The sequence below is a fragment of the Plectropomus leopardus genome, chromosome 20, assembly GCF_026936395.1.
Source record: "Plectropomus leopardus strain MGB_pleo_1.0 chromosome 20, ASM2693639v1, whole genome shotgun sequence".
Lineage (NCBI taxonomy): Eukaryota > Metazoa > Chordata > Actinopteri > Perciformes > Serranidae > Plectropomus > Plectropomus leopardus.
The window spans coordinates 23,754,409-23,778,903 of record NC_142195.1 but is presented as its reverse complement, the minus strand read 5'-3'; the positions used below and the strand labels follow the sequence as shown (position 1 = coordinate 23,778,903).

At 39.4% G+C, this 24,495-nt stretch overlaps 2 protein-coding genes across 5 annotated transcripts; both read left to right on the top strand.

Moving 5' to 3' along the window:
* The first annotated feature begins 1,647 nt into the window (after window positions 1–1,647).
* Window positions 1,648–5,558, top strand: LOC148186218 (uncharacterized). 4 transcript variants are annotated; one of them, XM_088071350.1, is made up of 8 exons: window positions 1,648–1,787; window positions 1,902–1,949; window positions 2,703–2,794; window positions 3,308–3,608; window positions 3,916–3,993; window positions 4,760–4,926; window positions 5,004–5,085; window positions 5,178–5,558. In XM_088071350.1, the coding sequence occupies exons 5-8, from the start codon at window positions 3,981–3,983 to the stop codon at window positions 5,225–5,227; spliced, it is 312 nt and encodes a 103-aa protein (XP_087927476.1). In that variant the 5' UTR covers window positions 1,648–1,787; window positions 1,902–1,949; window positions 2,703–2,794; window positions 3,308–3,608; window positions 3,916–3,980; the 3' UTR covers window positions 5,228–5,558. The 4 variants fall into 4 exon arrangements, with proteins under 4 accessions (XP_087927476.1, XP_087927477.1, XP_087927479.1 ...); XM_088071351.1 differs by having other exon boundaries at window positions 2,703–2,761; window positions 3,308–3,993; XM_088071353.1 differs by having other exon boundaries at window positions 3,308–3,993; window positions 4,766–4,926.
* A 497-nt stretch (window positions 5,559–6,055) lies between these two features.
* ppp2r2ab (protein phosphatase 2, regulatory subunit B, alpha b) lies at window positions 6,056–23,355 on the top strand. The gene is made up of 10 exons (XM_042509284.2): window positions 6,056–6,336; window positions 10,108–10,176; window positions 14,341–14,438; window positions 14,750–14,915; window positions 15,960–16,072; window positions 16,971–17,148; window positions 17,956–18,120; window positions 19,264–19,433; window positions 20,990–21,081; window positions 21,704–23,355. The coding sequence occupies exons 1-10, from the start codon at window positions 6,330–6,332 to the stop codon at window positions 21,981–21,983; spliced, it is 1,338 nt and encodes a 445-aa protein (XP_042365218.2). The 5' UTR covers window positions 6,056–6,329; the 3' UTR covers window positions 21,984–23,355.
* Window positions 23,356–24,495: the final 1,140 nt, after the last annotated feature.

Sequence of the window (24,495 nt, the reverse complement as noted above, 5' to 3'; positions counted from 1 at the left end):
ACAAGGAAATGACCTGGAGGACCTGCTTTAAAAATTACAATGATTTTGTAACATAATTTTAGATATGTTATTACAATAATTATAAAAGTATTTTTCCCTATATTTTTTCTTTTTTTCCCTTAATTTTTCCCTAGCCTTTAAAAAAATATATTTTCTCAATCTACTAATTTGTGGAGCATTGCTGTTGCTCATTGTGTTTTTTTTGCATGCAATTTGCTGAGGGTTCAAAGGTTTAAATACTTGTGAAAGGCATCTGAAAGCAGCACAAGAAAAGTGATGTTGGTCCAGGTTTCAAAGGGTTAAATAACAGTGTGTCTCTCAGGAAACAATGCCCTGGTTACGGTGGATAATCCGCAGACCGTGATGTGAACATCTGTCATCAAAAAGCGACAAAGACATACAGCAGTCCCAGTGAAAACAGCTGACAGCGAGGTTTGTGGCTTCCCCTTCAGGAGGATTCATGAAACTCAGGCTGCCAGCTGGTCATCACAAAATCTGAACATTTCAGGGGTGCCCATTACTCCCCTCTGCTTTCCTTTGATTTCCTTGCTGAAAGTTTTTGTGCTGTCTGTCTGTGTGATGAGCGGCAGGTGCTGAACCAGCAGAGGGGCCCGCTGCTGACTGTCTGAAGGAGATTGAGTCTTTGGAAACGTCAATTAAAGGGTTTGAAATCATTGACAGGTGAAGCGGGTCAGAAAGCACAGCCTGGGAGAGCATTGACAGCCTCGCCGAGTCTAATAAGATATTGCAGTTGGCAGTTTTGATAGCTCCTCTCCACCGGAACAAGCTTCCGGCAAAGAAAACGGCTTTTCATCGTATTTCTCGTGGGCTCGCCATTTGATGGTGTTCCCCACATTCCTGCATTTCTTAGCAAGAATGCTGTTTATCTCTTCAGTGGGCATTCTTCCTCTTGTAGAGATAACGGATGTGAAGTGTCCATGTGGGTGGTGAAAATATCACTTGCACATCTGAAGGCCTCCGTGTTTGTGGTGCTGAGACATCTACAGCCTCTTCAATCCCCCCAGAGTCCACCAACAGACTGCAGGTCCTCCGGAGGACACAGGACGTACTGAAAGTGATCTGAGGAGGAGACAAATGATCTTTGTAAACTCTGTCAGGCACTGGAAGACACAGCAGAGGTCAATTTTGGATTTGAATACCATAAAATTTCAAATAATAGCCTGGGCTATTGTTTGCTTATGTAATTGACCTCAAAAGACTTATATTTGGGACACGTGTCTGTATGAGATGGACTTTTATTTCCTTTCTCACAAAACTGTTGCTCAGCAAATTATTTATTTAACCATTTAAAATGTGGGCAAATTGGCTTTATTTATTTATTTATTCAAAAATACAGGAAGAAGAAATGACCCAAGTACCAGAAAATTACCTGAAAATATGCCACCCCCCCCCAAAAAAAACGAGAAAGTGAAACAAACAATCAAGCAAACAAATAAACAAACAAAAACAACAAAGCCAGAAATTACCTAAAGTTCGCTAATAACCAAAATCAAACACACCTGCGACGTTGCGTGACGCAGGTGTTTGCTTTCACGCTAATGTCCACGTGCGTGCGTCAGAACTTCGACTGCAGGGATTTTTACTTTCAACGGACTTTATACTGTTTTTGACAATAAACCGTAATGTGACCGCATTCAGCACAACATTTTGGAAAAGTTTGAGGAGCGCAGTGGCACAAAGAGGACGTTATATTCAGAGAGGTTTGATGAAGAGCAGGCTAAATGGGGGACTTCGCGTGGACACAGCTCACAGAGTGACTCATACAGGTGAGTGCGACAACTCCAGATGATATTATCAACAACCACTACAGGCTATACTGTATACAGTCCCTTATATTGCTTCTCTTTAATGTAATTTTGTGAATTTTTCTCTCGCTGCAGTGCAAATGGGGGATTTTGCGTGGACACTGCTCAGAGTGACTCATACAGGTGAGTGCAACAACTCGAGATGATATTAACAACTATTGGCAACGTTGTGTAGCCTACAGTCCCCCCTTTTGCTCCTCTTTGCGGTAATGTGTTTACGTTGCTGCAGTGCAGTTGAAACAGCTCCGCAGTGTCCTGGCGATGATTATATTCTGCTGCAAATGCTCTGAACCCAACCAGTTGTCAACCCTTCCTGCTTTAGCTTCCTGAATGTTGTCAGCCAGCACAGTAGTGTTTGTTTGGTTTTTTTTTTTTACTTCCGGGCCGAAGTGACCTGGGGGTTGCTCCCCTCACTTTAACACAGGGCTCCTCACCACAAGCAGCAGCAGTTTCCCATTAATAAGAAAGGCGGCCCGCCATAGTCTGAATTTGTCCCGCCATAGTCTAACTGGAGCTGGAGTGTTAATTAAGAGCCAAATTAAAACACCTTTGGTTAATTATAGTGTATGCTGGTAGAGGCAGAGACACGCATCAGAGTGTCAGGCGCATTAAAAGTGAAACAAACCGTTCATTCTGCTGGGCCTTAAACTGTCTTTCACTTCCAAAAATCTGCAAATATTTCCTGTCATCCATCAATCTGATCAGCTGTGAATGTATCAACAGATCAATTATCCACATCACCAGTGACATTCACCTGCCAAAGAGAGCAAAAGAACTCCGCTTGCTGCGCTGCAAGCTTAGTTTTGGGTTTAGTCAGACTTAAGATGGAATTATTTACATCTAAGGTCTCGTCTTCTTTCTCCTTCTGCTTTGTAGAGTTCATCGATGCCTGAGACAGTCCAGTGGTTAAGGACCCCGGCCGTCAACATAGAGAGGTAGCTTCAACGCAGGCTCAAACCCTGCCCGAGGTGTGTCACACGGGACTGCTTGTTATGAGTGAATGTCGGGGTCAAATTTCAAGCATTATGTCGGTTTCATGACGATTTTACAAATTTCAATTTGTGATTTTACAAATTTCAAGTTGCGAATTTCCCGATTTCAACTTGTGAATTTCAACTTGCGAATTTCCCGATTTCAACTTGTGCATTTCAACCTGCGAATTTTCCAATTTGAAATCACAAATTTTCTAATTCCAACTTGCGAATTTCCAGATTCCAACTTGCGTATTTCCCAATTTCAACTCGTAACTTTCAACTTGTGAATTTCCCGATTTCAACTTGTGAATTTCAACTTGCGAATTTCCCGATTTCAACTTGTGATTTTACGAGTTTCAACTTGCAAATTTCAAATAGACATCATGAAGTTGCCAGGTAATGTTTCGGTTGTTTTTTTTTGATGATGGCGATTTTCTGTGTATTGATGGTGAGCTGCTGTGTATGGCTTTTGATTCTTTTTTTCTCTCTCTCTCATTTTCTCTTCAGTTTTGTCTGCTAAGTCACTGACAGACAAACCATTTATTCCCCTCCGAGAACAACTACCTTAACGTGGTGGAGGGGTTTGCGTGTCCCTGTGATCCTGGGAGCTGTGTTGTCGGGGGCTAATAGCCCCTCGTAGGGTCATCCAAGGCAAAGTGGTCCCAGGGGAGGGGCCAGACCAAGAGCGGTTCAGAAAAGACCATGACTGAACGGTATTTTGGGGACACGAGTACCTCGCCTGGTATGGTCGGTATACACACACTGGTGAGCCCCTGTGGGTCCACCACCCACACGGACAGGAGTCAAGGTCAGGTGTATTTTGTGCTGTGTATGAAGCTTGTTAATTTACTAAGCAACAACTTTTATATACGTTCCTGCATGTTACAGCGTTATCAGTGCAGGCGGTAATTTATATGGGCGTGATTAACAGTACATTGGAAGAATGTGTTAACATATTTAACTGGTTATAGTAAAGTTCTGTCCTGCAAAGTGAACATATCTGCCACTATAATAACGTCAATTAGGCCAATATTAGTGGCTAGTATTATAATGAGTAGGTTGTTAATTGTTTCCATTTTGTATACTAATTTTCACATTTTGCTGTAACAACACAGGGATTCCTGAGCAGACCAGGAGGCTCAGTCAAATGCGGATGGAGAACATAACATAAGATGCTACAATGTCTCTAACAGGTAGGTTTGTAGGACTTTATCAGTACTAACAGGTTCTTATCTCACTATTTTGGAAGGAGCAGCATCAGTCTTTACGTTGTTTCTTGTTGACAGAAAAGTATTAGTGTTAAATTTTACCTTGACATGTTTCGACTGCTGTCATCCTGCAGTCTTCCTCAGAAGAGTCACGTGATGTTGCTGTGACGTGTGTTATCAGCTGTTTAGGAGCAATATCACTTACGTGTTAACAATTTTATTTTTAAATTTTCTATTTAGTTATTTGTATATTTTTCTCATTCCTGCCTTTATTTAAAAAATAAAGTAGCAAATATAGAAAAAAGTCAACTGTATATAATATGAGCTCTAATAATACAGCACCCTCTTGCAGAATAACACATTTTTTCTAAAGTCAGATAGCGTTTAAGGTCTTTGATCCATAGCTTAAAGACTGGAGTGCATTTTCCCCTCTATCTAAGCAGAATAAATCACTAGCTAAAAGAGATGAAAGAGCTATTATTTTTTGCCTGACAGCTAAGATGTACACCTGAAATAATGTACCTTTTTATATTTATCTGACTATATAAGTCTCAAAACAATTGACTTTAGCAGTTGTATCAGACTGAGTTCACCACTGAGTTGCAAAAAAATATTTTCATGGGTCTTGGCTCCTTTGCCCATGGAGGGAACGATGTCAGGTAGTCAGCAATTGTTTTCTCCTGCAAAATTTATGTTAGTGCTGTTTTTTTTTTCTTTTTTTCTTCAGTGTATTTTCATGAACTGTTTTTAGCTGTAGCAATGCGATTGGTCCACTGGTGGCTCGATGGTGTCCAGCACACCAACACCCATTTGGTTGCTTCTTTACGGCGGCGTGGGTATCTGCGCTGGACTCTGGGTATGGAGCCGGAGAGTGATGCAGGCCATGGGCAAAGACCTTACATCCATTATACCTTCCAGGTATGCCCCACATTTACAACTAAAATTTGGAAATATCTGATAAACAAAGCCCACTAACATGTTTTATTCTGATTCAGTGGATTCAGCATCGAGCTACCTTCAGCACTCAGTCGTTGTGGCATCCAGTGTGGTCTTCCTGTCAGCACAACCCACTGAAAGGTAACAAAACTGTGAAACTTCAACCGAAATAGATGAATATGATGATCAAAAATAGAACCCAGTGGCCACATCTGATATTTACATCGACACAGGTGCGATTCGTGGTGGCTGTGGGATGGCTGCGCTCCAGGAAATCATTTGACTGGCGTCTGTCCAGGAACATTTTCGTCTGGTCTAACTGGGAGTGATGGTGGGCTGTAGAATAAGTTTTGCTGTTTTCACACACAACATACCTGGCTGCCCCAGTGTAACATAAAGTAGCCTACAGTTATTGCACTTTGGTCAAGGCATAATTCACTTTTAGTTCAGTAAATGCAGCTTGACATTCACTCTGTTTTTCAACGCACGCCTGTGTGTTAATCATACATTTTTACTCGTAACACTTGAAAGAATAAAGATTTTTTTCTTTTACACAAAATGAGCCAGGATATGCCATGCTTTGTGTAAGGAAAATATACATACATATATATATATATATATATATATATATATATATATATATATATATATATATATATATATATATATAGCATTGGTATAGTAGTCTCCTCTGTGGTCATTGACTTTTTTAATTGTTTTTTAAGTGATCTGTACATACTGTATTGGGGATATGTTGTTTTGGTATAGTAGTCTCTTTTTTTTAAGTGATCTTATTGCATTGTGAATATGTTGTGTATGGTACTTCTATGTCTTTTATATCTTTTGTATGTATTGTCTTGCTCTTATCTGGACCATTGAGTCTGTAATAAAGTTTATTATTATTATTATTATTATTATTATTATTATTATTATTATTATATAACTACAATTAGCTTTTGTTTTTGAAGTAATAATACCCCAGTATAGTTTGTATTAAGTGATGATCCTCACTAGTTACGTTTCTCCATCTATGTGCACGCGCGTGCCTGTGCCTCTGCCCCTATGTGAGCGCGCATTATAAAAGCCTTTTGGTTCACGTGCGGAAAGAGACTCGGAGGGGTGGGGAAGAAGTGACTTGTGGGATGCGGCAGGAGAGACGGAGGGGGAGAGTGACTGACACACTGAGTGAAACAACAGCGAGAGGAGCGGGAAAGAAAAGGCAGGAGAGCAATAAAACAGCCGGTGTTGCGGTGAATTTAGCGCCTGACACTCGGGTTTGGCGCAGACGGACAGCGGAAGAAAAAGTTGAGATCCCACGAAGCGGCGCGTGGGAGTGGGAAGCAGGATCGTGACTGACTGAGGCAAGCTCCACTGTTTGTCTCGTCATGGCAGGTAATTCAGTTTAATTATTACACACGTAAACCAACAAACCGGCGTTTTAACAACGCGGCTCTGTTCCAGCGAGCTCTCCGCTCCGACGGTTGCAGGATTTCGCTAACCCAGCCCAGTGTCAGGTTAGCTAACGGCTGCTACGAGCTAACAAAACTTAGCCAGCTAATGCTAACGCTAGCTAGCAAACTGGAGTGTCATCACGACGCTGAAGTCAGCTTCTCATTCAGCGGTTAAGGGGAGAGATACGTTGCTTGGCGATCGATCCTCGGCTTTTTTTTGCATCTCTTAATGTTGTGAAAGCATGTTAGGCAAAAAGGGTAAAGCACAATGCTGTCTGAGCCCCACTTTTATATTTGACAAATCTTTTGTTTTTTTTAAGAAAGCACAAAGAAAGGAACATGTCGATTTATGCACATATTCAACCAGATCCAGAGCAAAACTACTGTATTTAGACAGTGGAAACCTGAACTAGTTTATCTCAGAAAGGCCAAGTATTATTTATGACAGTATCAGATATGTGAAGCCATTATTCTGGTTGTATAAATGCAAGAAAAGGACAAATTTACTGTCTTTTCTCACATGTTGACAACATTAGAAACATTAGAGACCCGAAACCCCCAATGACCACAGGTACTATCACTGATGATGTGTCCAAGTGCATCACTAGATGTTTGTTAATACCACACGAGACCTTTATTCAGTTTGGTTTTTGATCTGGACCTGATTTAATGAGGTCTTCGTGTGAAAATGCAGTGAAATCTGAAATGTTTTTGCATTTTCGCAAATAGAGTAATGGTTTCATAAATCTTAATTATTGTTATCAATCTGTAGTCTCTCTGGGATAATCTAATCTAGATTTGACCTGTCTGAAGTGTTGTGGATTTTGATTTGGACCTGATTTATTGTGACGTACATGTGAGGAAAAAACTGTGAATTCTCCCTTTTTTGCAATTTTACAAATACAATAAAACTTTGACAAATCTTAAACGCAGTAATTATCAACCTGTAGCCTCTCTGGGATGATCTGGTCCAGATTTGACCTGTCAGAGTACTGTGGGTTTTCATCTGGACTTGAATCAATGTGATCTACATGTGGAAAAAAGCTGTGAAATCTCCCCTTTTTTGCATTTCCTCAAATAGAATAATGGTTTCACAGTCAAAGTGGTTTCAGACAGCCACGAGGCTTTACTCTAGAAATCTAGCATGTTTTCACCGAAGAGGTAGAAAAAGCCGAAAATCAGTTGTTAAATAATACAAATTACGTTTCCCTTAACTCTTCCCTTAAGTGCTGAATTGAAAGCTACGAATCATGAGCCAACTTCAGCGTCGTCCATCTGGCCTGCATTTACCGGCTAAAGCTAGTTAGCCAGCTGCTGCTAGCAAATGGTAGCTGTTTACCATTATCACCGGCCCGGGACCAGTCTTGCAAGCTAACGATGCATACCTTGTTAGCCAAACATAGCCATATCCGCGGCACTAACCAATAACGCTAACTTGTTTTAGCAGTAACGGCTGCTTCTCAAACTCGCGCACGGGATTTGCAAACGACTAATTCAAGTTAACCGATCTGCAGTCGGTGCTGAAACATAAAATGAATAGCTAAAGGCAAAACTGGCGCTTTTCGCTCCAGTGCACACATTTCTTAAACATGCCATGACTGGCTTGACAAGCCTGGCTAGCTAACGTTAGCTCAAACTTTGACATTGCCCACATGCAGGCTAGTAGTTCAGGCCTGCTGCAGCTTAACAAGCTTTTAAATATTGCGTGAAATGTCTGACTAAATGGACCGAAGAATCAAGACAGCCTGTGGTGACATAAATATGCTTAAATGCAAATATTCTCCCCTCAAATGAAACCGAGATAGTTAAGATTTTTTGCATCCTAACGTAGCATTCGCATTTCATTCATCAGCTGATACTTGTGCATTGAATCTAAGTTATGAATAATTATATGCAATTTAAGACTCTTGTAGCCGATTTAGATTGATTGTATTCATTCATTTAGCAAAGAAATTACATGCATTTAGTCTGTTTGGGCGGGGAAATTGCACTTTTTTTCTGCACATCATCCTTTTGTTAAAACTGACTAACTGAGCTGATTTGGACCCTAAAACACCTGTTTGCTTTGCCATTTTCTTCTGCAAATACTACACACAGCCTATTAGAGTGCTACATTTTGTCCTGACCATCACCAACCCTGTCCTGGCTGTTTGTTTTAAATCATGATTCATCTCAGAATACTGTGTATGATGGAGCCAGGGTGACTCATAAATGTCCTTGATTATTCTGCAGAGCTGCTCCTCTACGCCTTATCAACAGATCAGAGCCATTTTCATTGTGTAATAACTGAAATGATCACATGTAAAAATATGCGGAATAAAACTTAGCTACGTTGTGCAATGAGCTATGTTGAGGGAGAACCTGTTGAAGCGAGTGATGGAGGTCATTATCAAATGAGCCAGCATGTTTTTTCTTGTTGATGTATTTTTAACATACAGTAGGAGCCTGGTGTGAGTGCATCTCCTGCTGGCGTAACAGTTGCCCGGTCTTAAAATAAAATGTTTCAAGACTGTATTCAGCTACTGTTACTATGATCTGGCGTTAGGTCAGTATTTATGAAGATCATTTCAATCATTTGCAATCGACATTTGCTCTCAAAGCCGGAAAACCACCAAACCTACCAAGGCTCAAATCAGATTTTGATTTGGTGGATGCAATTACACTCATTAAATGTTAAAGAGCTTTGTCATCTAAGTGGCCAGTATTTTGTAACACTATAAATGGTGTTACAGGTGTCATGCAGGGAGCAGGTCCTTGATATTTACATCTTGAATTGAGTTTTTGAAAGACAGGATCCCTACAGATCCTTAAAAAATGTATTATATAACAAAAACTGTTTTTTTTTTTTTTTTTTAAGAAAAGGCCTTGAATGGCACTAATGTATTAAATCAGTCGTTCAAAGATCTTAGCAATGGGAAGTAAGATATTATGAATTTTTTTTTCTTACTGATTTTGCATTATAAAAGTCTCAAGATCAGATCAGAATAGAGCAACCAACAACACTTAAATACATTTACCACATCTCAACAAATGACAAACAAACAAGCTTTTCTCTTATGAGAATATGATATGTTTATAGTGTATAAAACACTTGAAGTAGGTCATCTAACTTATTTTACATTGCAATAAACATTTGGGCAAAATTGTCCCCAACCCTCGGTAATTTATGTTGAATCACGTTTTATTCCGTCAGTATTAGTTGTTGCTTTAAAAAGGGTTTAAAAGTCTTAATTCTAACTTGTCTTAAGCTGTAGGAACCCTCGAGAGATTGACATGTGATATTGCTTTCATTTGTCTTAGAGGCCTGACTTGCAGAAGTTGTGGGAGGATATGTGCTCATATATGAGCACACACATTTTTGCAACAGGTCTGCTATCTGTCTCTAGTTCCAAAATTATTTGTTATTCCAAGCTGCCTAAAGGTGACAATGTGCCGAAACAAAAAAATGATTTATAGAGGTGCAACTTTTCAGTCCAAACACACAATTAGATATGTTGTTTTGACGTAGCACGTCATGTAGTTAATAATTGCTGAGCCACTTTGTCATTATCTGCCAAAACTTTAAAATTTGGCCATTTTAGTCCATGTCAACCATTTGTACATCATAGGTGATGTGCAAAAAATACAGTTAAATTCTGGGAAACGGCATGAAATTGAAATATATGTAGCAAAGCACAGGGATTTGTACTTGAATGTTTTTTTGTCTCTGCAGGACCTGGAGGTGACATGCAGTGGTGCTTCTCTCAGGTGAAAGGAGCCATTGATGACGACGTAGCTGAAGGTATGAGCTAGGGCCGGGGCTATTCATCAATATCATTGATTATAGAAATGCGTCAATTTGTAAAACGTGCATGGGCACATTGCATTATAGCAAGCTCCACCTGATCAGAGTGTGATTGCACCAAAAAGCAAGCACGGACAACTGAAGTGAAAGTATCCTGGAGCACTTTTTTTAAGACGGCAGCACACAACACCGCCCTGTTTACTTTTTGTCCTCACTCAAGCATGACATGTTAGGATTATCAACACGTGTTTCTGGAATAAATAGTCACTTAAACTTTCTGCGCCGCCGTTAACGTTACGCCATTCGTCACTAAACACTGTTATTCAGCCGTTTTATGTATCCGTTTACTTTAACGGCCATGCATGAGTAAGAAAACGTTTTCGTCTAACTTTACAGATCTGTTAAAGTGTGTGACTGCTGTTAGGGTATGTGAATTGTTTCAGTTATTTCCTCCCATTTCCCAAACTAACGCAGAAATACATTTGCCAGTGATTATCGAAACTGCATGTTCCACGTCATAACCATAAACATCTATGTTTTAAATCAAGCACTTAAGAAAATGTACTTATTTCCAAGCTCAGTTCAGTTCAGTCATTAGATTAGATGACTACAAATAAATAACCATTACATTAACTGAGAAAAAAAATAATCGATAGGTGCAGCTGTAGTATGAGCTCCATTAAGACCTAGTATTTGTATGCATAAAGCACGGGTGGGGAAAATGTTATAGGTAATGGATCAGAGTGAGCAGATAGCAGCTGAGCATCTTTCTCATTCGTTTCATTCCAACCGGCTAGATACAGCGCAATTTAGCTGCGTCATGGTGTGACGAGCGGTGATGCTGCGCATTTTAAGTATGAACTGTACGATGATATAATTGACCTTAACTGTCAATTGACTGGCTCACCATGTGCGGTCGTCATGTAGATAACGAGAGGAAGTGCCATTTTTAAAAGGCTTTCTGTGTTTCAGAAATGTTTCAGCTCCCTTGTAACAAAAGTCTCTGTGGTGCCACGCTCCATCTGTCTGATTTTACTTGTATCATACAGTAGCCTGTGTTTTGAATCACTGGCTGTATGGGAGCTGTGTTTTGAGGTACTGCTTCCTCTTGCTGCTTCACATCAAAGGTTTTCCACTGGCAAACCACTGGAAGGCTCCTATACTTAAAGGAAGTGCATCCTTATTTATCACTGAGGTTAGTGACTGACTGCTGAGTCCTTGATAGTTAAATCTTGAAGCAAACAGCAAAATATGGACATTTTATAAGCATTTTTAGTATTTCATATAGATCGATAGTAACTTTATTAATCCCTTAGGGAAATTCAGGTTTCCAGCAGCTCAGTACCTTGTTGTACAGACATAAAAACAGGAGAGAAAAAAAGACAAGCGATAAAAGAGGTATAAAATAATAAAAAGGATATAAAATATTTATTAAAACCCCAAGAATAAAGGAGCCATTGAATGGGTATTAAAGTGCAGAATAAAAACCATGTGATGTTTGTGGTAAAATAAATGAATGAATATAAATGGAACAGCCACAAACTAGCAAGCTGGCTGAATGAAGAGCTTCTGGTGACAGATGCCACTCGGGTTTTGCCTGCATGATGGATTCTGGTTTCGGTTGCTCATGTTCTGGTGCAGGTGTCCCAACTATAGGGAAATTCGGCAACAGAGCCTTCAGCATGCCAGATGGCTGGTAATAAACAGAAGTATGGAGATGCTGAATAATCAATCCAAGAGTGCGGAGGCTCAGCAAGACACAGTACTGTAGTGCTGTACTGTCTCAATGCAAGGTAAACAGTGGAAATAACGCAATGCTACACTTCTCATGGTGGTACTTAACCTTGAATGCGTGTGTACACATGTATTTGACAGCACTGCATTACATTCAGTTGCCAGTTTATTAGGTACACCTACAGGTGGGTGTGAAAATAAAGCAAAAGTAACATCAAGTGTCTTGAGTATGGAGTCACCACAAGCCTCCAGAGCAGCGTCTGTGCTCGTTGCCAGGTCTGTGAAACTATTTTAGGGATTGACACTATTCTTCCACAAAATATGCCCTTAAATAAATAAGTATATATACACATACACACACACACACACACACAGCCTTTATTTAATCACGCAATCTCGTTCAGATCAAGATCGCTTTTGCAAGAGAGACCTAAGCACAGCAGATAGAAAGAAAAGCGAACATAGCCAGACCCCAAAAAAGGGCATTTACCATCACAGAAAACCACAGACATCACCTATTAGATTTGAAGATATATATGAATAAAATATCCTTTTGTCTTATGTAGGGCTGCACCAAACGATTTATTTTCCTTATTAAATTATCTTGTCGATTATTTTTCGGATTAATATTTTAGTCTATAAAATGTACAGAAATAAAGCAGCAATTTTTCACATTGTCTTTGGAGAGCATTTTCTTCCATGTTGGTCCAAAATCTTTGGTAGGTGTTCAACTAGATTCAAATTTGGTGATTAAAAGGCCATAACATTTTAGTTACATGGTTTTCAAAATCACCAAACAATTCATTGAGCCCTGGTGCATGTAAAAACATCTGCATTTGATGCTTTTCTCCATTTCTTTATTCAGGTATTTCCTTTCATTTGTCGCCTGTCTGTAGCCAAGAAAGGTGAAAGGTGTTTGTTACTTTGCCTGCTCTCATTGATGTAAATGAAGTAGACAAAATAATAATAACCTCTGTTGGTATTATGTAATATAATGGCACAGCACCACAAACTACAGCCTAGCAGCCTAAAGGTGCTATTTTTGGTCTTTTTGTTAAATGACGGCTTACAGCTGCACCCCCAAGAGATGCAAAATATTTCTCATACTTGATTCACCTTTAAATAGAATATGTAGCAATAATGTAGCTTTGCTTGACTGTGTTTTGGATGTTTCATTGAGCCAGCGATACAAATAGTCAGATATTTTGTGTCTTTACCTTCCTATCCTCAGTGAAGTGAAAGAAATTCCTGTTGAATCATGGCAGTCTTTGTGTGTAGATTGTTACGAGCGCACTAAGGACGGCCACGTAGCTGGAATCTAAAGAATGGCAACATGCTTAACTGTAAGACAGTGATGTTCAGTTCATGATGTCCTGCAGCAGTCTGGCATGTTTCAGCCCTTTAACAAATGCCGACAGCGGAGTGACAGAAAAATGGTACAGTATCATCGGCCCATGTTCTTACTTTGACTGTTTTTGATTCATGCAGCATCCACATATGGTTAGTGACTTCCATTAGCCATTGATACATAATCCATTTGAATAATTCTGGTAGCTGTGATGGAAATTCTTTTATATATTTTATTGATTTTTTTTAGGTTAAATCTAGGGCTGCACGATATGCAAGAGTCAATAAATAAATAATACTAATTATTTGGAATGTGATATATGTCTTGAATGTGTTTAATCATTTTTACAAAAATCAAAAAAATTATAATGAAATAAATTAATAATTATATATTGTGACACATTACCTTTTTTAAAAAGGTTGTAGATTACACTTGGCCATATTACAAATTTCCTAATGTTTTTATTATTGGTGCAACCTAAAGGAAATCATTGAATTAACAAAAAAAAAAAAGTAAATAAAAGCGGATGGAAAATGACCAGTAATTAGTTATTTTCTGTCCAAATAGAAGAACGGTTTGAAGTATCTCCTCTCAATTAGCCTTGCTGCTAGTTCAATATTAGCCCCCTCTATGAGCCTCAGGGAGTACCAAGTACACAAAGACCTCCCACTACCACCTTTTGCAGCATTGTCCTTCTGCTCCAGTGGGCAACAAAGGGTTAAATAAGTGTGTATGTGTGTCTGAGTGAGTTTCATTTTATAAAGCAATGTACTGCTGCTGGGGGGAAACGTGTGTTGCCGTCAGAGCCAGGCAGGGTAGGGGGAGAAAAGAGAAAAAGTAGGTTACTGATCATTTTCCGTGTGCTCTACATGCTCTGACATCCTTCTGCGTCTCCGGCCTCCTCGCTCGGCCAGCGAGCGCACTCTGATTTCAGCACAGACAAATCCAGGGTTAGCTGGGATTAACTGAGTGGTTCGTTATTGTCTTTAGGCAAGAGGTCAGTTACGTCCGTTCACTGATTTAAAAATGACATTATCACACGAAGTTTAAATGTCTGTTATGTTTGTGTTTTTTTGCAGCGGACATCATATCAACAGTTGAGTTTAACCACACAGGGGAGCTGCTAGCCACAGGAGACAAGGGTGGCCGTGTAGTTATTTTCCAGCAGGAAATAGAGGTACAGCTGCAAGTTTGTCTTCTGATGAATTTTATTCTCATACACTTTTCATTTTAGAAAAAAAAGTCATCCCTGAACTTGATCACCCAACGTTTAAAAAACATGATATCTCAGAATATATTCTGAAAGCAAAAACTTAAGGAGTACAAGTTTTAAACCTTGAACTCATGATCTGCTTTTAATTCAAAAGTAGCTGGTGCTTTGTGTTCAAAAGATGTTTTTTTTTTGTAAACTTCTCAAATATAGAACAAAAATGGACTTCACTGGCTTGTTCTTGTCTGACATCTGCTCTTTTCATTTTTGCCCTTCAGAATAAAAGTCAGCCTCAGTTCCGGAGCGAATACAATGTTTACAGCACTTTTCAGAGCCATGAGCCCGAGTTTGACTACTTGAAGAGTTTGGAAATAGAGGAGAAGATCAACAAGATTCGCTGGCTTCCTCAGAAGAATGCTGCTCAGTTCTTGTTGTCAACTAACGGTGAGCTCGTCATTTGAATTTAGTGCATACCTAGATACGTGTTGTGACATTGAAGCAATTTTTAACATAAAAAAACTTAAGATAGCCAATTTTACTCTGCACGGACAAAATTTAAATTAGAGATAACGTAATAAAAAGACTGCAGAATTCCTGGGAATATGTCGGGTATTTTGAATATAATGATAAGTGATGTTTTCTGCTGTCTACCTCAAACGTTATGTCCAGACTCTCCTCACTTTTCTTGCACCCTAATATCCTGGGTTGACGAAAAGAGGCGGCATTAGCTGTCAGAACAAAAAAAATGCAATCAGAACCCTTTTGCACTATCAGACACTGTAAGGGCTGTCAGAAACAGACCGTATATATATATATAGGATATATCCTTTATATCATTTGTAATAGATTATCAGTGTGTTTTCTTGCCAGTTTCATACGCACAGACCATAGACCTAATGCCGAAACTTTAAATGCAGATTGCAAGCAGTCTGTGCTTCCTCCTAGCTAAATCTGAACCAATCATGTATGGGGTGTCACGGGAAGCATTATTTTAACAAGCAGGAAACACTATTCGACTGGGGACTTTGACATTACAACCATGCCCTGGGGTGCAGCTGCGGTAGCCGAATAAACGGCCATGGGAGGTGTAGAGCGAGGAGAGATTGCCCTCTAGCTAAATGAAAGCGGATGGCGTTGTTCTCTTGGACGGATGAAATAAATAGATGCCAAAATGGGTCCCCAAATATACTTTGGCAGCCAATAATATAGCAGAGCGGCCCGCCCAAGTCAAACGGTTGTTTGGGGAACTGAACCATGTACAAAGGCATTTTTCACAGCCATCTCATAGAGGACAGAAAGCACTGCGCAAAAGTTACTGCATTTTACTGGTTTTGCGTTCGAGGATGTAAAGATAAGGGGGCTTAATAAAATCTGTGGCTATAGATCTGCTACATGAAATCTGAAGTGATTTTCCTTGTGTATGTGTGACAAAAGGCATGAATTTAGTACTATTGTTATTTACACAACTATTATTTTTTTTTTTGACAGATAAGACAATCAAGTTGTGGAAAATCAGTGAACGAGACAAGAGACCAGAGGGCTATAATCTCAAAGAGGAGGATGGACGCTACAAAAACCCCAACACTATCACGTCACTGCGGGTCAGTCCTTGAATCAAACGCAGCCTGAGCGGTATTTCAGGAGGTTGACCAGTGTAATATCCATACATTTATTTGGTGCTTGATATATTGAGAGAGCGGTGTTGCCTCATAGGTTAGTTTGTGGGGTAATGCGGACTGCTCTGATTACCTGTAGTCGTAGTGATGGTTATGGTTGATGAAATGTGTTCAAGTGTACAAGTCGCCCTGAAAGTCCACACAGGTCATGTTGCTACAGTTATTCTGGCTGATTATGCTTCTTCTTGGTTGAAATTGGCTGAAACTGTGCTGGTTTTCGTGCCTGAACAGGAACAGGTGTGACAAATTAAGTCATCTAACAGGGCGAGCTGAATGTTAAGTACTGTCTTTATGCTAACATAGTCCTGAGATGTCTAATTGGCTAGAATAACTGACAACACCTCTGTGGGTGTAACATAGGTGTGTTGTGGCAGTCACTTGGTTTTCCAGCAACTTAAACTTTGAGGAGAAGCTAATAGTCATTAAATCCAAGTATGAAAGTATAAATCTGGGTGTGTTGTGAGTCAGGAAGGGCTACCGGTTTGGTTTCCTTTTCTGTTGCTAACGGCAAACTTAATGTCAGCTTACAATCAGTGCTACTTCAGTCGCTCTTCGAGCTAATGTTTGGACTCCTGTCAGAATCATGCACCCTCTGGGTGTATAGTTATCAAGACAATCACTTGCATGTTGGAACAAAATCTAAAGTAAGGTAATTCTGGTTTTAAAAGATGCATTTTAAACTTTTAAAAAGATTTCTTTACTCTGACTCTGCACCCAACAACTGCAGCAAAGACCAATTTCACATTTGTTGTAGGGTTCCCGTGGATCCTTAAAAAGTTTTAAAAGGGAGTTTCACGTTATGTCCTGTTTGTCGTCATCACAGGTACCGGTTTTAATACCCATGGACCTCATGGTGGAAGCCAGTCCACGGAGAGTGTTCGCCAACGCTCACACCTACCATATCAACTCTATCTCAGTCAACAGTGACAATGAGACGTACCTGTCTGCAGACGACCTCCGCATCAACCTGTGGCACCTCGAGATCACCGACCGCAGCTTCAGTATCCTTAAATATATCTTGCGTGTGCATCAGCCCAATTCGTGAAACTCATCTGAATGAAATTATGCCCGACTGATCAACATTAGTGTCAAGTGTAAACAAAATGTCTTTCAGCAGGATCAATATTTTTAAACAGCCTGATATGTTTTCATCACCTGACACGTGACGTTCGATACTCAAAATAATAGGGACAAGGCAAAGAATTGAGAGGAATTAACAATGAGGGCAAAATAATGCCGTCACACAAGACAGAGCAGTGAAAAGAACTCATTTACTAGTGGTTCTTTCATGTCTTAACTAATGAATGTCATCCTTGATGTTTATTTAGTCTACACACACTGGCCCATTATTAGTCTAATGATGTGTTTGTTTTGGGGTTTTTTTCCTTTTGTGAATGCTCTATTCAGCAGACACTGTCACCCAAGTTGACACTTGCCAAAGAAAATTGCTGTGATTTTTCAGAGCATGATGTCGGAAATATTTTCAAGCGCACTGCAGCGCCCTAGAAAAACTTTTTCCACTAGTAGCGCTGGTGCTCCCTTCTGAAGTTTTTTAGGGGAAAATTTTAGAGCACAACTTTAATAGATATGCAACACATTTGTGTACTTTTTTTTATCTTAACTGTACTACTGATGAATGCTTTGGTATTAAATAGACAGTTAATAGAACTAACTGCTGTTTTATTTGACAGAAAAAGGTCAAAAACAAAAAAAAAGCAGGATGCATCTGGATCCCTAATAACTTAAGTCAAGAGATTCAACATCCTGATTACCTGAGAGATTTATTCCTTTAACCCCATGCTCTTCAGATATTGTTGACATTAAACCGGCCAACATGGAGGAGCTAACGGAGGTGATCACAGCAGCAGAGTTTCATCCTCATCAGTGTAACACCTTCGTCTACAGCAGCAGCAAAGGAACCATCCGCCTGTGTGACATGAGGGCTTCAGCGCTCTGCGACAAGCACTCCAAATGTGAGTACTAGCTTTGGTCACTTTTAATCGCCACTCCTCGACAGGTGGCTTAAGTACTGAATTTATTAAGCTAAGCCTCCTGCTTGTCAATGAACCACACTTGATCTAATATTATATCTTTGGAGAACAGTGGGGTTTCTCCACTTGCAATCGAGTATGCTTATGCTGCCGGGAAGTAGAAAACTCATTGCCACAGTGTTGTGGCTGGTGATATGTGCACATGTTCATTATTCAGAAATAAAAGAACTTGCTTCAAACCAGTTAACGAATGCAAGGCAGGTTTATTTGTATAGCACATGTTGGCAACAGGGGAATTCAAAGTGCTAAAATTACTTTTTGGGGGTAAATATTTTTTAGCTTTTGCCCAGATAACATGACCCATATTTCAGTGCAACTGGCAGCTGGGAGCAATGATAACATTAACATAGGCCAGTTGTTTTTAAAGTGGGATGCTAGGACACACTGAAGTGCATTAAGGACGGACCAAGTGTGCTGCAAGATTTATAATGTCATTGCTCATTAATACTATAGTGTGTTTTAAATAACGTGTCCCCACATTTGAAACAGTGGCGACACAACAATGCTTTGAATTACATTTTTGTTCATTTATTTTAATGTTCAAGAAATGAAAGAAATTCAACATTTTAGTATTTTTTTCATTTTAGTCATTGTTTATTTTACAGTTTAATTCTGATTTTATTCAGTATTGTATTTGATATTTATATAATACATTGGTTAAAACCAATTTTCATCTTATATGCATACATTATATGCATGTTAAGTGGGCAGTTTGGTTGCTTGAAATTCAATGACAAAACAAAACAACGGGTGTCATGGTCTAAAAACCATTTTTGGAAAAGTTTCATTGTCATGCATAGATTAACCAAAGCTCTACAGGTATTGAGAGATGAACTGTGTGTCCCAGACCTTCAACCAGAAGCACATATTCCTGGAGTTTTTTATTTTTGTCATTTGTGCACTCTGTGGCCAAAAAAAGAGCTTTTCATGTTGATCTTTTCACAAGGTATCAGTCATTCTGGTTTGTTTTCACCCCTTTGCATGCACTTAGGAAGTTATCAATGCAGCAAACAGACTATATTTCATCTTCCTTATGTTTATATCATCTTCCTTTTTCTTGCTCAGTGTTTGAAGAGCCAGAAGATCCCAGTAATCGCTCCTTCTTCTCGGAGATCATATCATCAATCTCAGATGTTAAGTTTAGCCACAATGGGCGCTACATGATGACCAGAGACTACTTGTCTGTTAAGATTTGGGATCTGAACATGGAGAATAGGCCAGTGGAGACCTATCAGGTAAGACTGAAAAACAGATGTAGGCAGTAACAATGTGTCAGGCTTATAACCAGAGCGTGAAAAGGTTATGAGCACTGGATTGACACCATTTGGAAGGCCTGTTGCTCTGGAGTGTAGAGCAGCTGTCCCTGTTTGCTCTTTTAACTTTGTCTGCACTTTAAGAGTCCCTCAGCGATATTCTATAATCAACACTTTAAGAGACTGGTCATTATTTTTAATGTTGCATAACTAATGGTTTTACCACACTGATAAAGATGCGAGTTTGAAGTCCGCTTCATGCATGACACCACTTTAATTGACCTTAAACAAAATTTTACCGGTCTCTGATTCTCCTGGTCTTTTAGGCTTAACATTTTCATAGATGAGGAAAGACTGTTGCTTTGTTTTAACCTGGTGTCTGAATTAAGTTACTGTTATTTAAAAGTCAGATGATCAACAAAAATTACGCTTGATCCACTGATCAACTGATCTGTGCTGAAATCAGAGTGCGCTCGCTGGCCGATTACACTTGTCTCTGATCAGACCAGGTGCATTTTAGCAACCTGGGGTGGTTTTTTGTGATACTTTTCAATGAGTGTGAAGCATTTTGCTCACTGCTTTGGTGTGGATGAGCGCCACACGTATTTGCAGGAGCGCCCTGAGTTGAAAAAACTTTCAATTAGATGAATTGAGAGGTGGGCCTCATGTGGTGGAAGTGACAGGAGGTAGCCTACGCTGATATGCTAACATTGGCTCACTTTTATTGTAGCCCTTCAAGGCAAGCTGCAATACATAACTGAACAAATGGCAGCCTCAGCTACTTTTTACCAACTGTAATCAGGTCGAACGTTTCACAACAGATCATCATCCATCATGCAGGCGAAGCTTCTGGACCAGCCTGTGATTTTTCCTCTTTGTGAGGGTCTTATGCACCCACAGGGATCTCCATTTCTCTGTTTCCAGACCCAAAGTTTCCTCCGTATGTGCATTTTTTAGATGCAAAGATTTTAAAACCTGTGCATTAACTGAGGACAGGTGATTCTGTGGTTGCTTCGCAGCACTAAAGATGAAGATGCAGCAAGCTGCAAAAAGCATCTGTCTGATTGGGCCAGGCGTACACGAAAAGGCAGTGCATTTCAAAATGTGCTCTGTCTGATCGGTAATGTTGTCCATGTGATGATGTGTTTACATCCTGTCAGTGGAACACAAGCTGTCATTTTACTCTTATTTCACATTTTATTTAGTGGTCAATGTGCATTTTTCTTAATGGTGAAACTGTGCTGTAAATATGTTGCAAATTAAACAAAAAAATGCAAAGACTGAGTATATTTTTCTCCTTAAACAATGGCCACACCTTTTTTGAGTCATCTTGTCATTCCACATAGTGACCACTTGAGGGCACCATAAATGTGTGGTTTTGCTGTGCACTGGTGTTAGTTTGAAAAATTGATGTTTGCTCAGTTGTGACAAGGTTCTGGATAATACAATAAGCACGTACATGGCTAATGTGTGCAATGGTGACAGTGGATGTGTGCATCTTTAGGTCCCTCCTTAACACCTGCCTCTGATCATTACAGGTTCATGAGTACCTGCGGAGCAAGCTGTGCTCGCTGTATGAGAACGACTGCATCTTTGACAAGTTTGAATGCTGCTGGAATGGCAATGACAGGTAAGGACATGCAGATTGCACACAGAATAACTCATTAATTAAAAGATGTCATTATTTAAAAAAAAAAAAAAACCCTCAGATTTCAAAGTGCTGATTGTAAGACTTACTTAATAGTTAAGAAAAATCTGGCTTTTTTTCATTAAATCAAATTTTAAAAACACCTTTTGTAGAAGTGTTGGTAAGTTACTTTTAATTTATTTAATTATCACCTGCAATGGTGCTTTTTTTTATTTTACTTTGCTGTTAGCCATTTTTGTTATATTTTACACCTCACTGTTAACTTGTTCTTATATTTTGTACCTTACTGCTATCTAGTTTTACAATTAGATTGTTTTTGCTATATACCTATTGTATTTCATATTTGCTATACATTTGCTTTTTCTGCTATTTTATTGTAGTTCTTTTATATGACATGCTATGTATATTCCCAGGGATCGTTATATCTTAAAAGGCATTAAATTCCTTAATCTAAAAATAAGGCCTCAAGTGGTATAAAATAGACTTAAATTAATCTTCCAAAAGCCTTTAAAATGACTACATTATTATTATCATTTATAATAATCAGTATTACAGTATGAGCTGTGTTTAAGGCAAACTTATCTTTCTTAAACTCCCCCATCAGCGTGGTGATGACCGGCTCATACAACAACTTCTTCCGGATGTTCGACCGCGGCCAAAGGCGGGACGTCACCTTGGAGGCTTCCAGAGAAAACAGCAAGCCCATGCAGGTCCTAAAGCCTCGCAAAGTGTGCGCGGGCGGCAAGCGCAAGAAGGACGAAATCAGCGTAGACAGTTTGGACTTCAACAAGAAGATCCTTCACACTGCCTGGCACCCCCAGGACAACATCATCGCAGTGGCGACGACCAACAACCTCTACATATTCCAGGATAAAGTGAATTAACACCGGGGTGAGATTACGCGAGATCTGGCACGGGTGACGTCACGTGCACCACCCGCAGCCTCATCCAGGGTGATCTGCGGTAACGCCGACAACCAGCATCCCTGTCCGTTGCTACTGGGTGACCAGACTTTGCCACTTTGTTCTAGATGTGGACAGAGGACGCCTCGCTCTTGCCCGTCATCAGCCTGTCTGTGGCAGAGTAACACCTGCCTTGTTGTTAAAGTGATGTTGTGCCAATTTTTTTTTTTCCTTTGGTTTGGCTTTTTTTTTTTGCGCCAGCCTACCTGCCCTTTTTTTCCCCCGGGGTAAAATGGATAAAAAAAAAGTTTAATTTCCTTAAAATTCTGAATACAGACACACTTATTTTTTATAACTTTCCCCCAAATGGCTCTGTGGTAGAAAATGAAAAACACTTATTTAGTATGTCCCCCTTATTGTCCTGTGCCATTGTAGTGTTTATTTTTCTAAGAAAAAATTGCCAGTCTTTTTTTTTTGTTGTTGTGTGTGTGAGTATACACCTTTTATTAATTCATCCGTTATACTGTCATCCTTTGAGTCTCTTCACATGTCTCCCCTCGTTCATTAAATCATACATACTCAACAGTCACACATGTACGCTTACAGTTTTCTTTATGCACTTGCTGTCTATGCTGCACAGCTCAGAGGTCGCCTGCAGGAGTTTGAAAAGTGCAGTGTGTTTTCAGCGGTTCAGTGAGGAGCTGTCCTGCTCACTGTCACTGCGCCTCAGACTCTGGGTGGTCAAATAAGTCCAGACTCCATCAAATATTTTCTTTCAGATTGGCTCTGTCTAGACATCTTCGCGCTCCTCTTCCTTCTTTTGTTTGTGTTCGACAATAGTCAGGTATAAGAGATAGCCTATTCAAAGATAATTATTATGATTGTCATATTTATATATAAAAAAAAAAGTAAAACGTCACCAGATTTGTTCCGTCCTATTTTGTGAAACGAAGCTGGACCTTTACACATCTTTTTTTGAGTGATCTTTAAGTATTGTCTTCCCATTATGTACCACAGCTCCGAAGCAGTACTTCACAACAGGGAAAACCTTTTTTTTTTTTGATTTGACACTGGACTCTTACTGCACCAACTAAAGTACTTGGATGTGTTGTAAGTTTAAAAGAAACATTATTTGAGGCATTAGGTCACTTAAAAGTGTTTGTTTAAACTACTGCGGACATTATTACTGCTACTGTATGTGATGGTACAATAAGCTGCACAAAGATTTGCAGCGGTTGATGTCTCCACACGTATTTAAAATATGGACAGTTCAGACTATATTGATGCCTCTAGTAATGTATGACTACAATTTTAATCTATGACGGTGAAGATAATAAAGGAACTACTTTTTGCACCCTTGTGATTGCCTGATCGTTGATGAGATCATCAGTGCTGTAGGGGTGGGAATTGTGGGAAACCCCACAATATCATGATATTTTAGGTCACAATACAATTTTACTGCAATTTTAAATGTTTTCTGATATGCTGAGTATTGCAGTAACATATCACGATACCATATTGCAATACAATGTGGTTTATTTATTATTTTTATCTGCAAATTGTTTTCCCAAAAGGAAAACTTTGCAAACGTGTTTTTCTAGAAGTTTTGAGTCTGATTATCTCACTTTAAACATTATTATTGCAGTCGATTTTATTGCTGTTATAATCTACAAGAGTTAAATTTGCATTATGAATTTAAATTACAGAAAAAGTGATACTTTGGTGTCCATGTATTTATACAGTTATGCAAAATAAAATATTGCGATACTATACTGTATCAATTTTTCCCCCACCACTACAGTACTGTAGTTTTATATGTGTAATCCACGCTGATGCTTGACAGATCATAGTAACCATCTGTGATCCTTAAATTTAATTTCAGACATCAAATCTAGATCCATGTTTGGATTATGAATAAGACAAACCTGCTTCAGTGAATTAGCTGGAAAATGGGCATGGCTTACTGGGCTCTTAAAAACTGGGAGCACCTTGTATTCCTGGTTTAAATGCAGCTGTGAATCTGTCTCTTATCTGACTGATGGAAGTGATCAAAGCCACCTGCTCCCTGATGACCACTGAAGGTTGACTTGCAGGGAAGTGGTGATTCAAAAAGGGGGAGGCATGTCAAATACTTTTGAGGAACTGGGTAGGAGCTTATGGGTGGGGTGTAAAACATTAAATGGCTGTATTTTCTATTTATTTTACTGCTGTAAACATGCTGGTTTGCAAGGCATATTTTCTTTAAAAATGACAAAACTGTGATTTTGATTCTCATTAGTGGCCATTTGCTGCATGTCAGCTCCTCTCTCGCTGTCTTTTACGCTACATCAGTCCTATCAAAAATGGAAAAAAACTAAAATTGCCAAAATTACATAATTATTCAAGGCCAGAAACTTTAAAAATAAATAATTGGATTTTAAAATTTGTGACAGTCCTTGAACACATCAGCTGGATGACTGCTTCAGTTTGGTAGGGGGGGGGACAACTTCAAAAT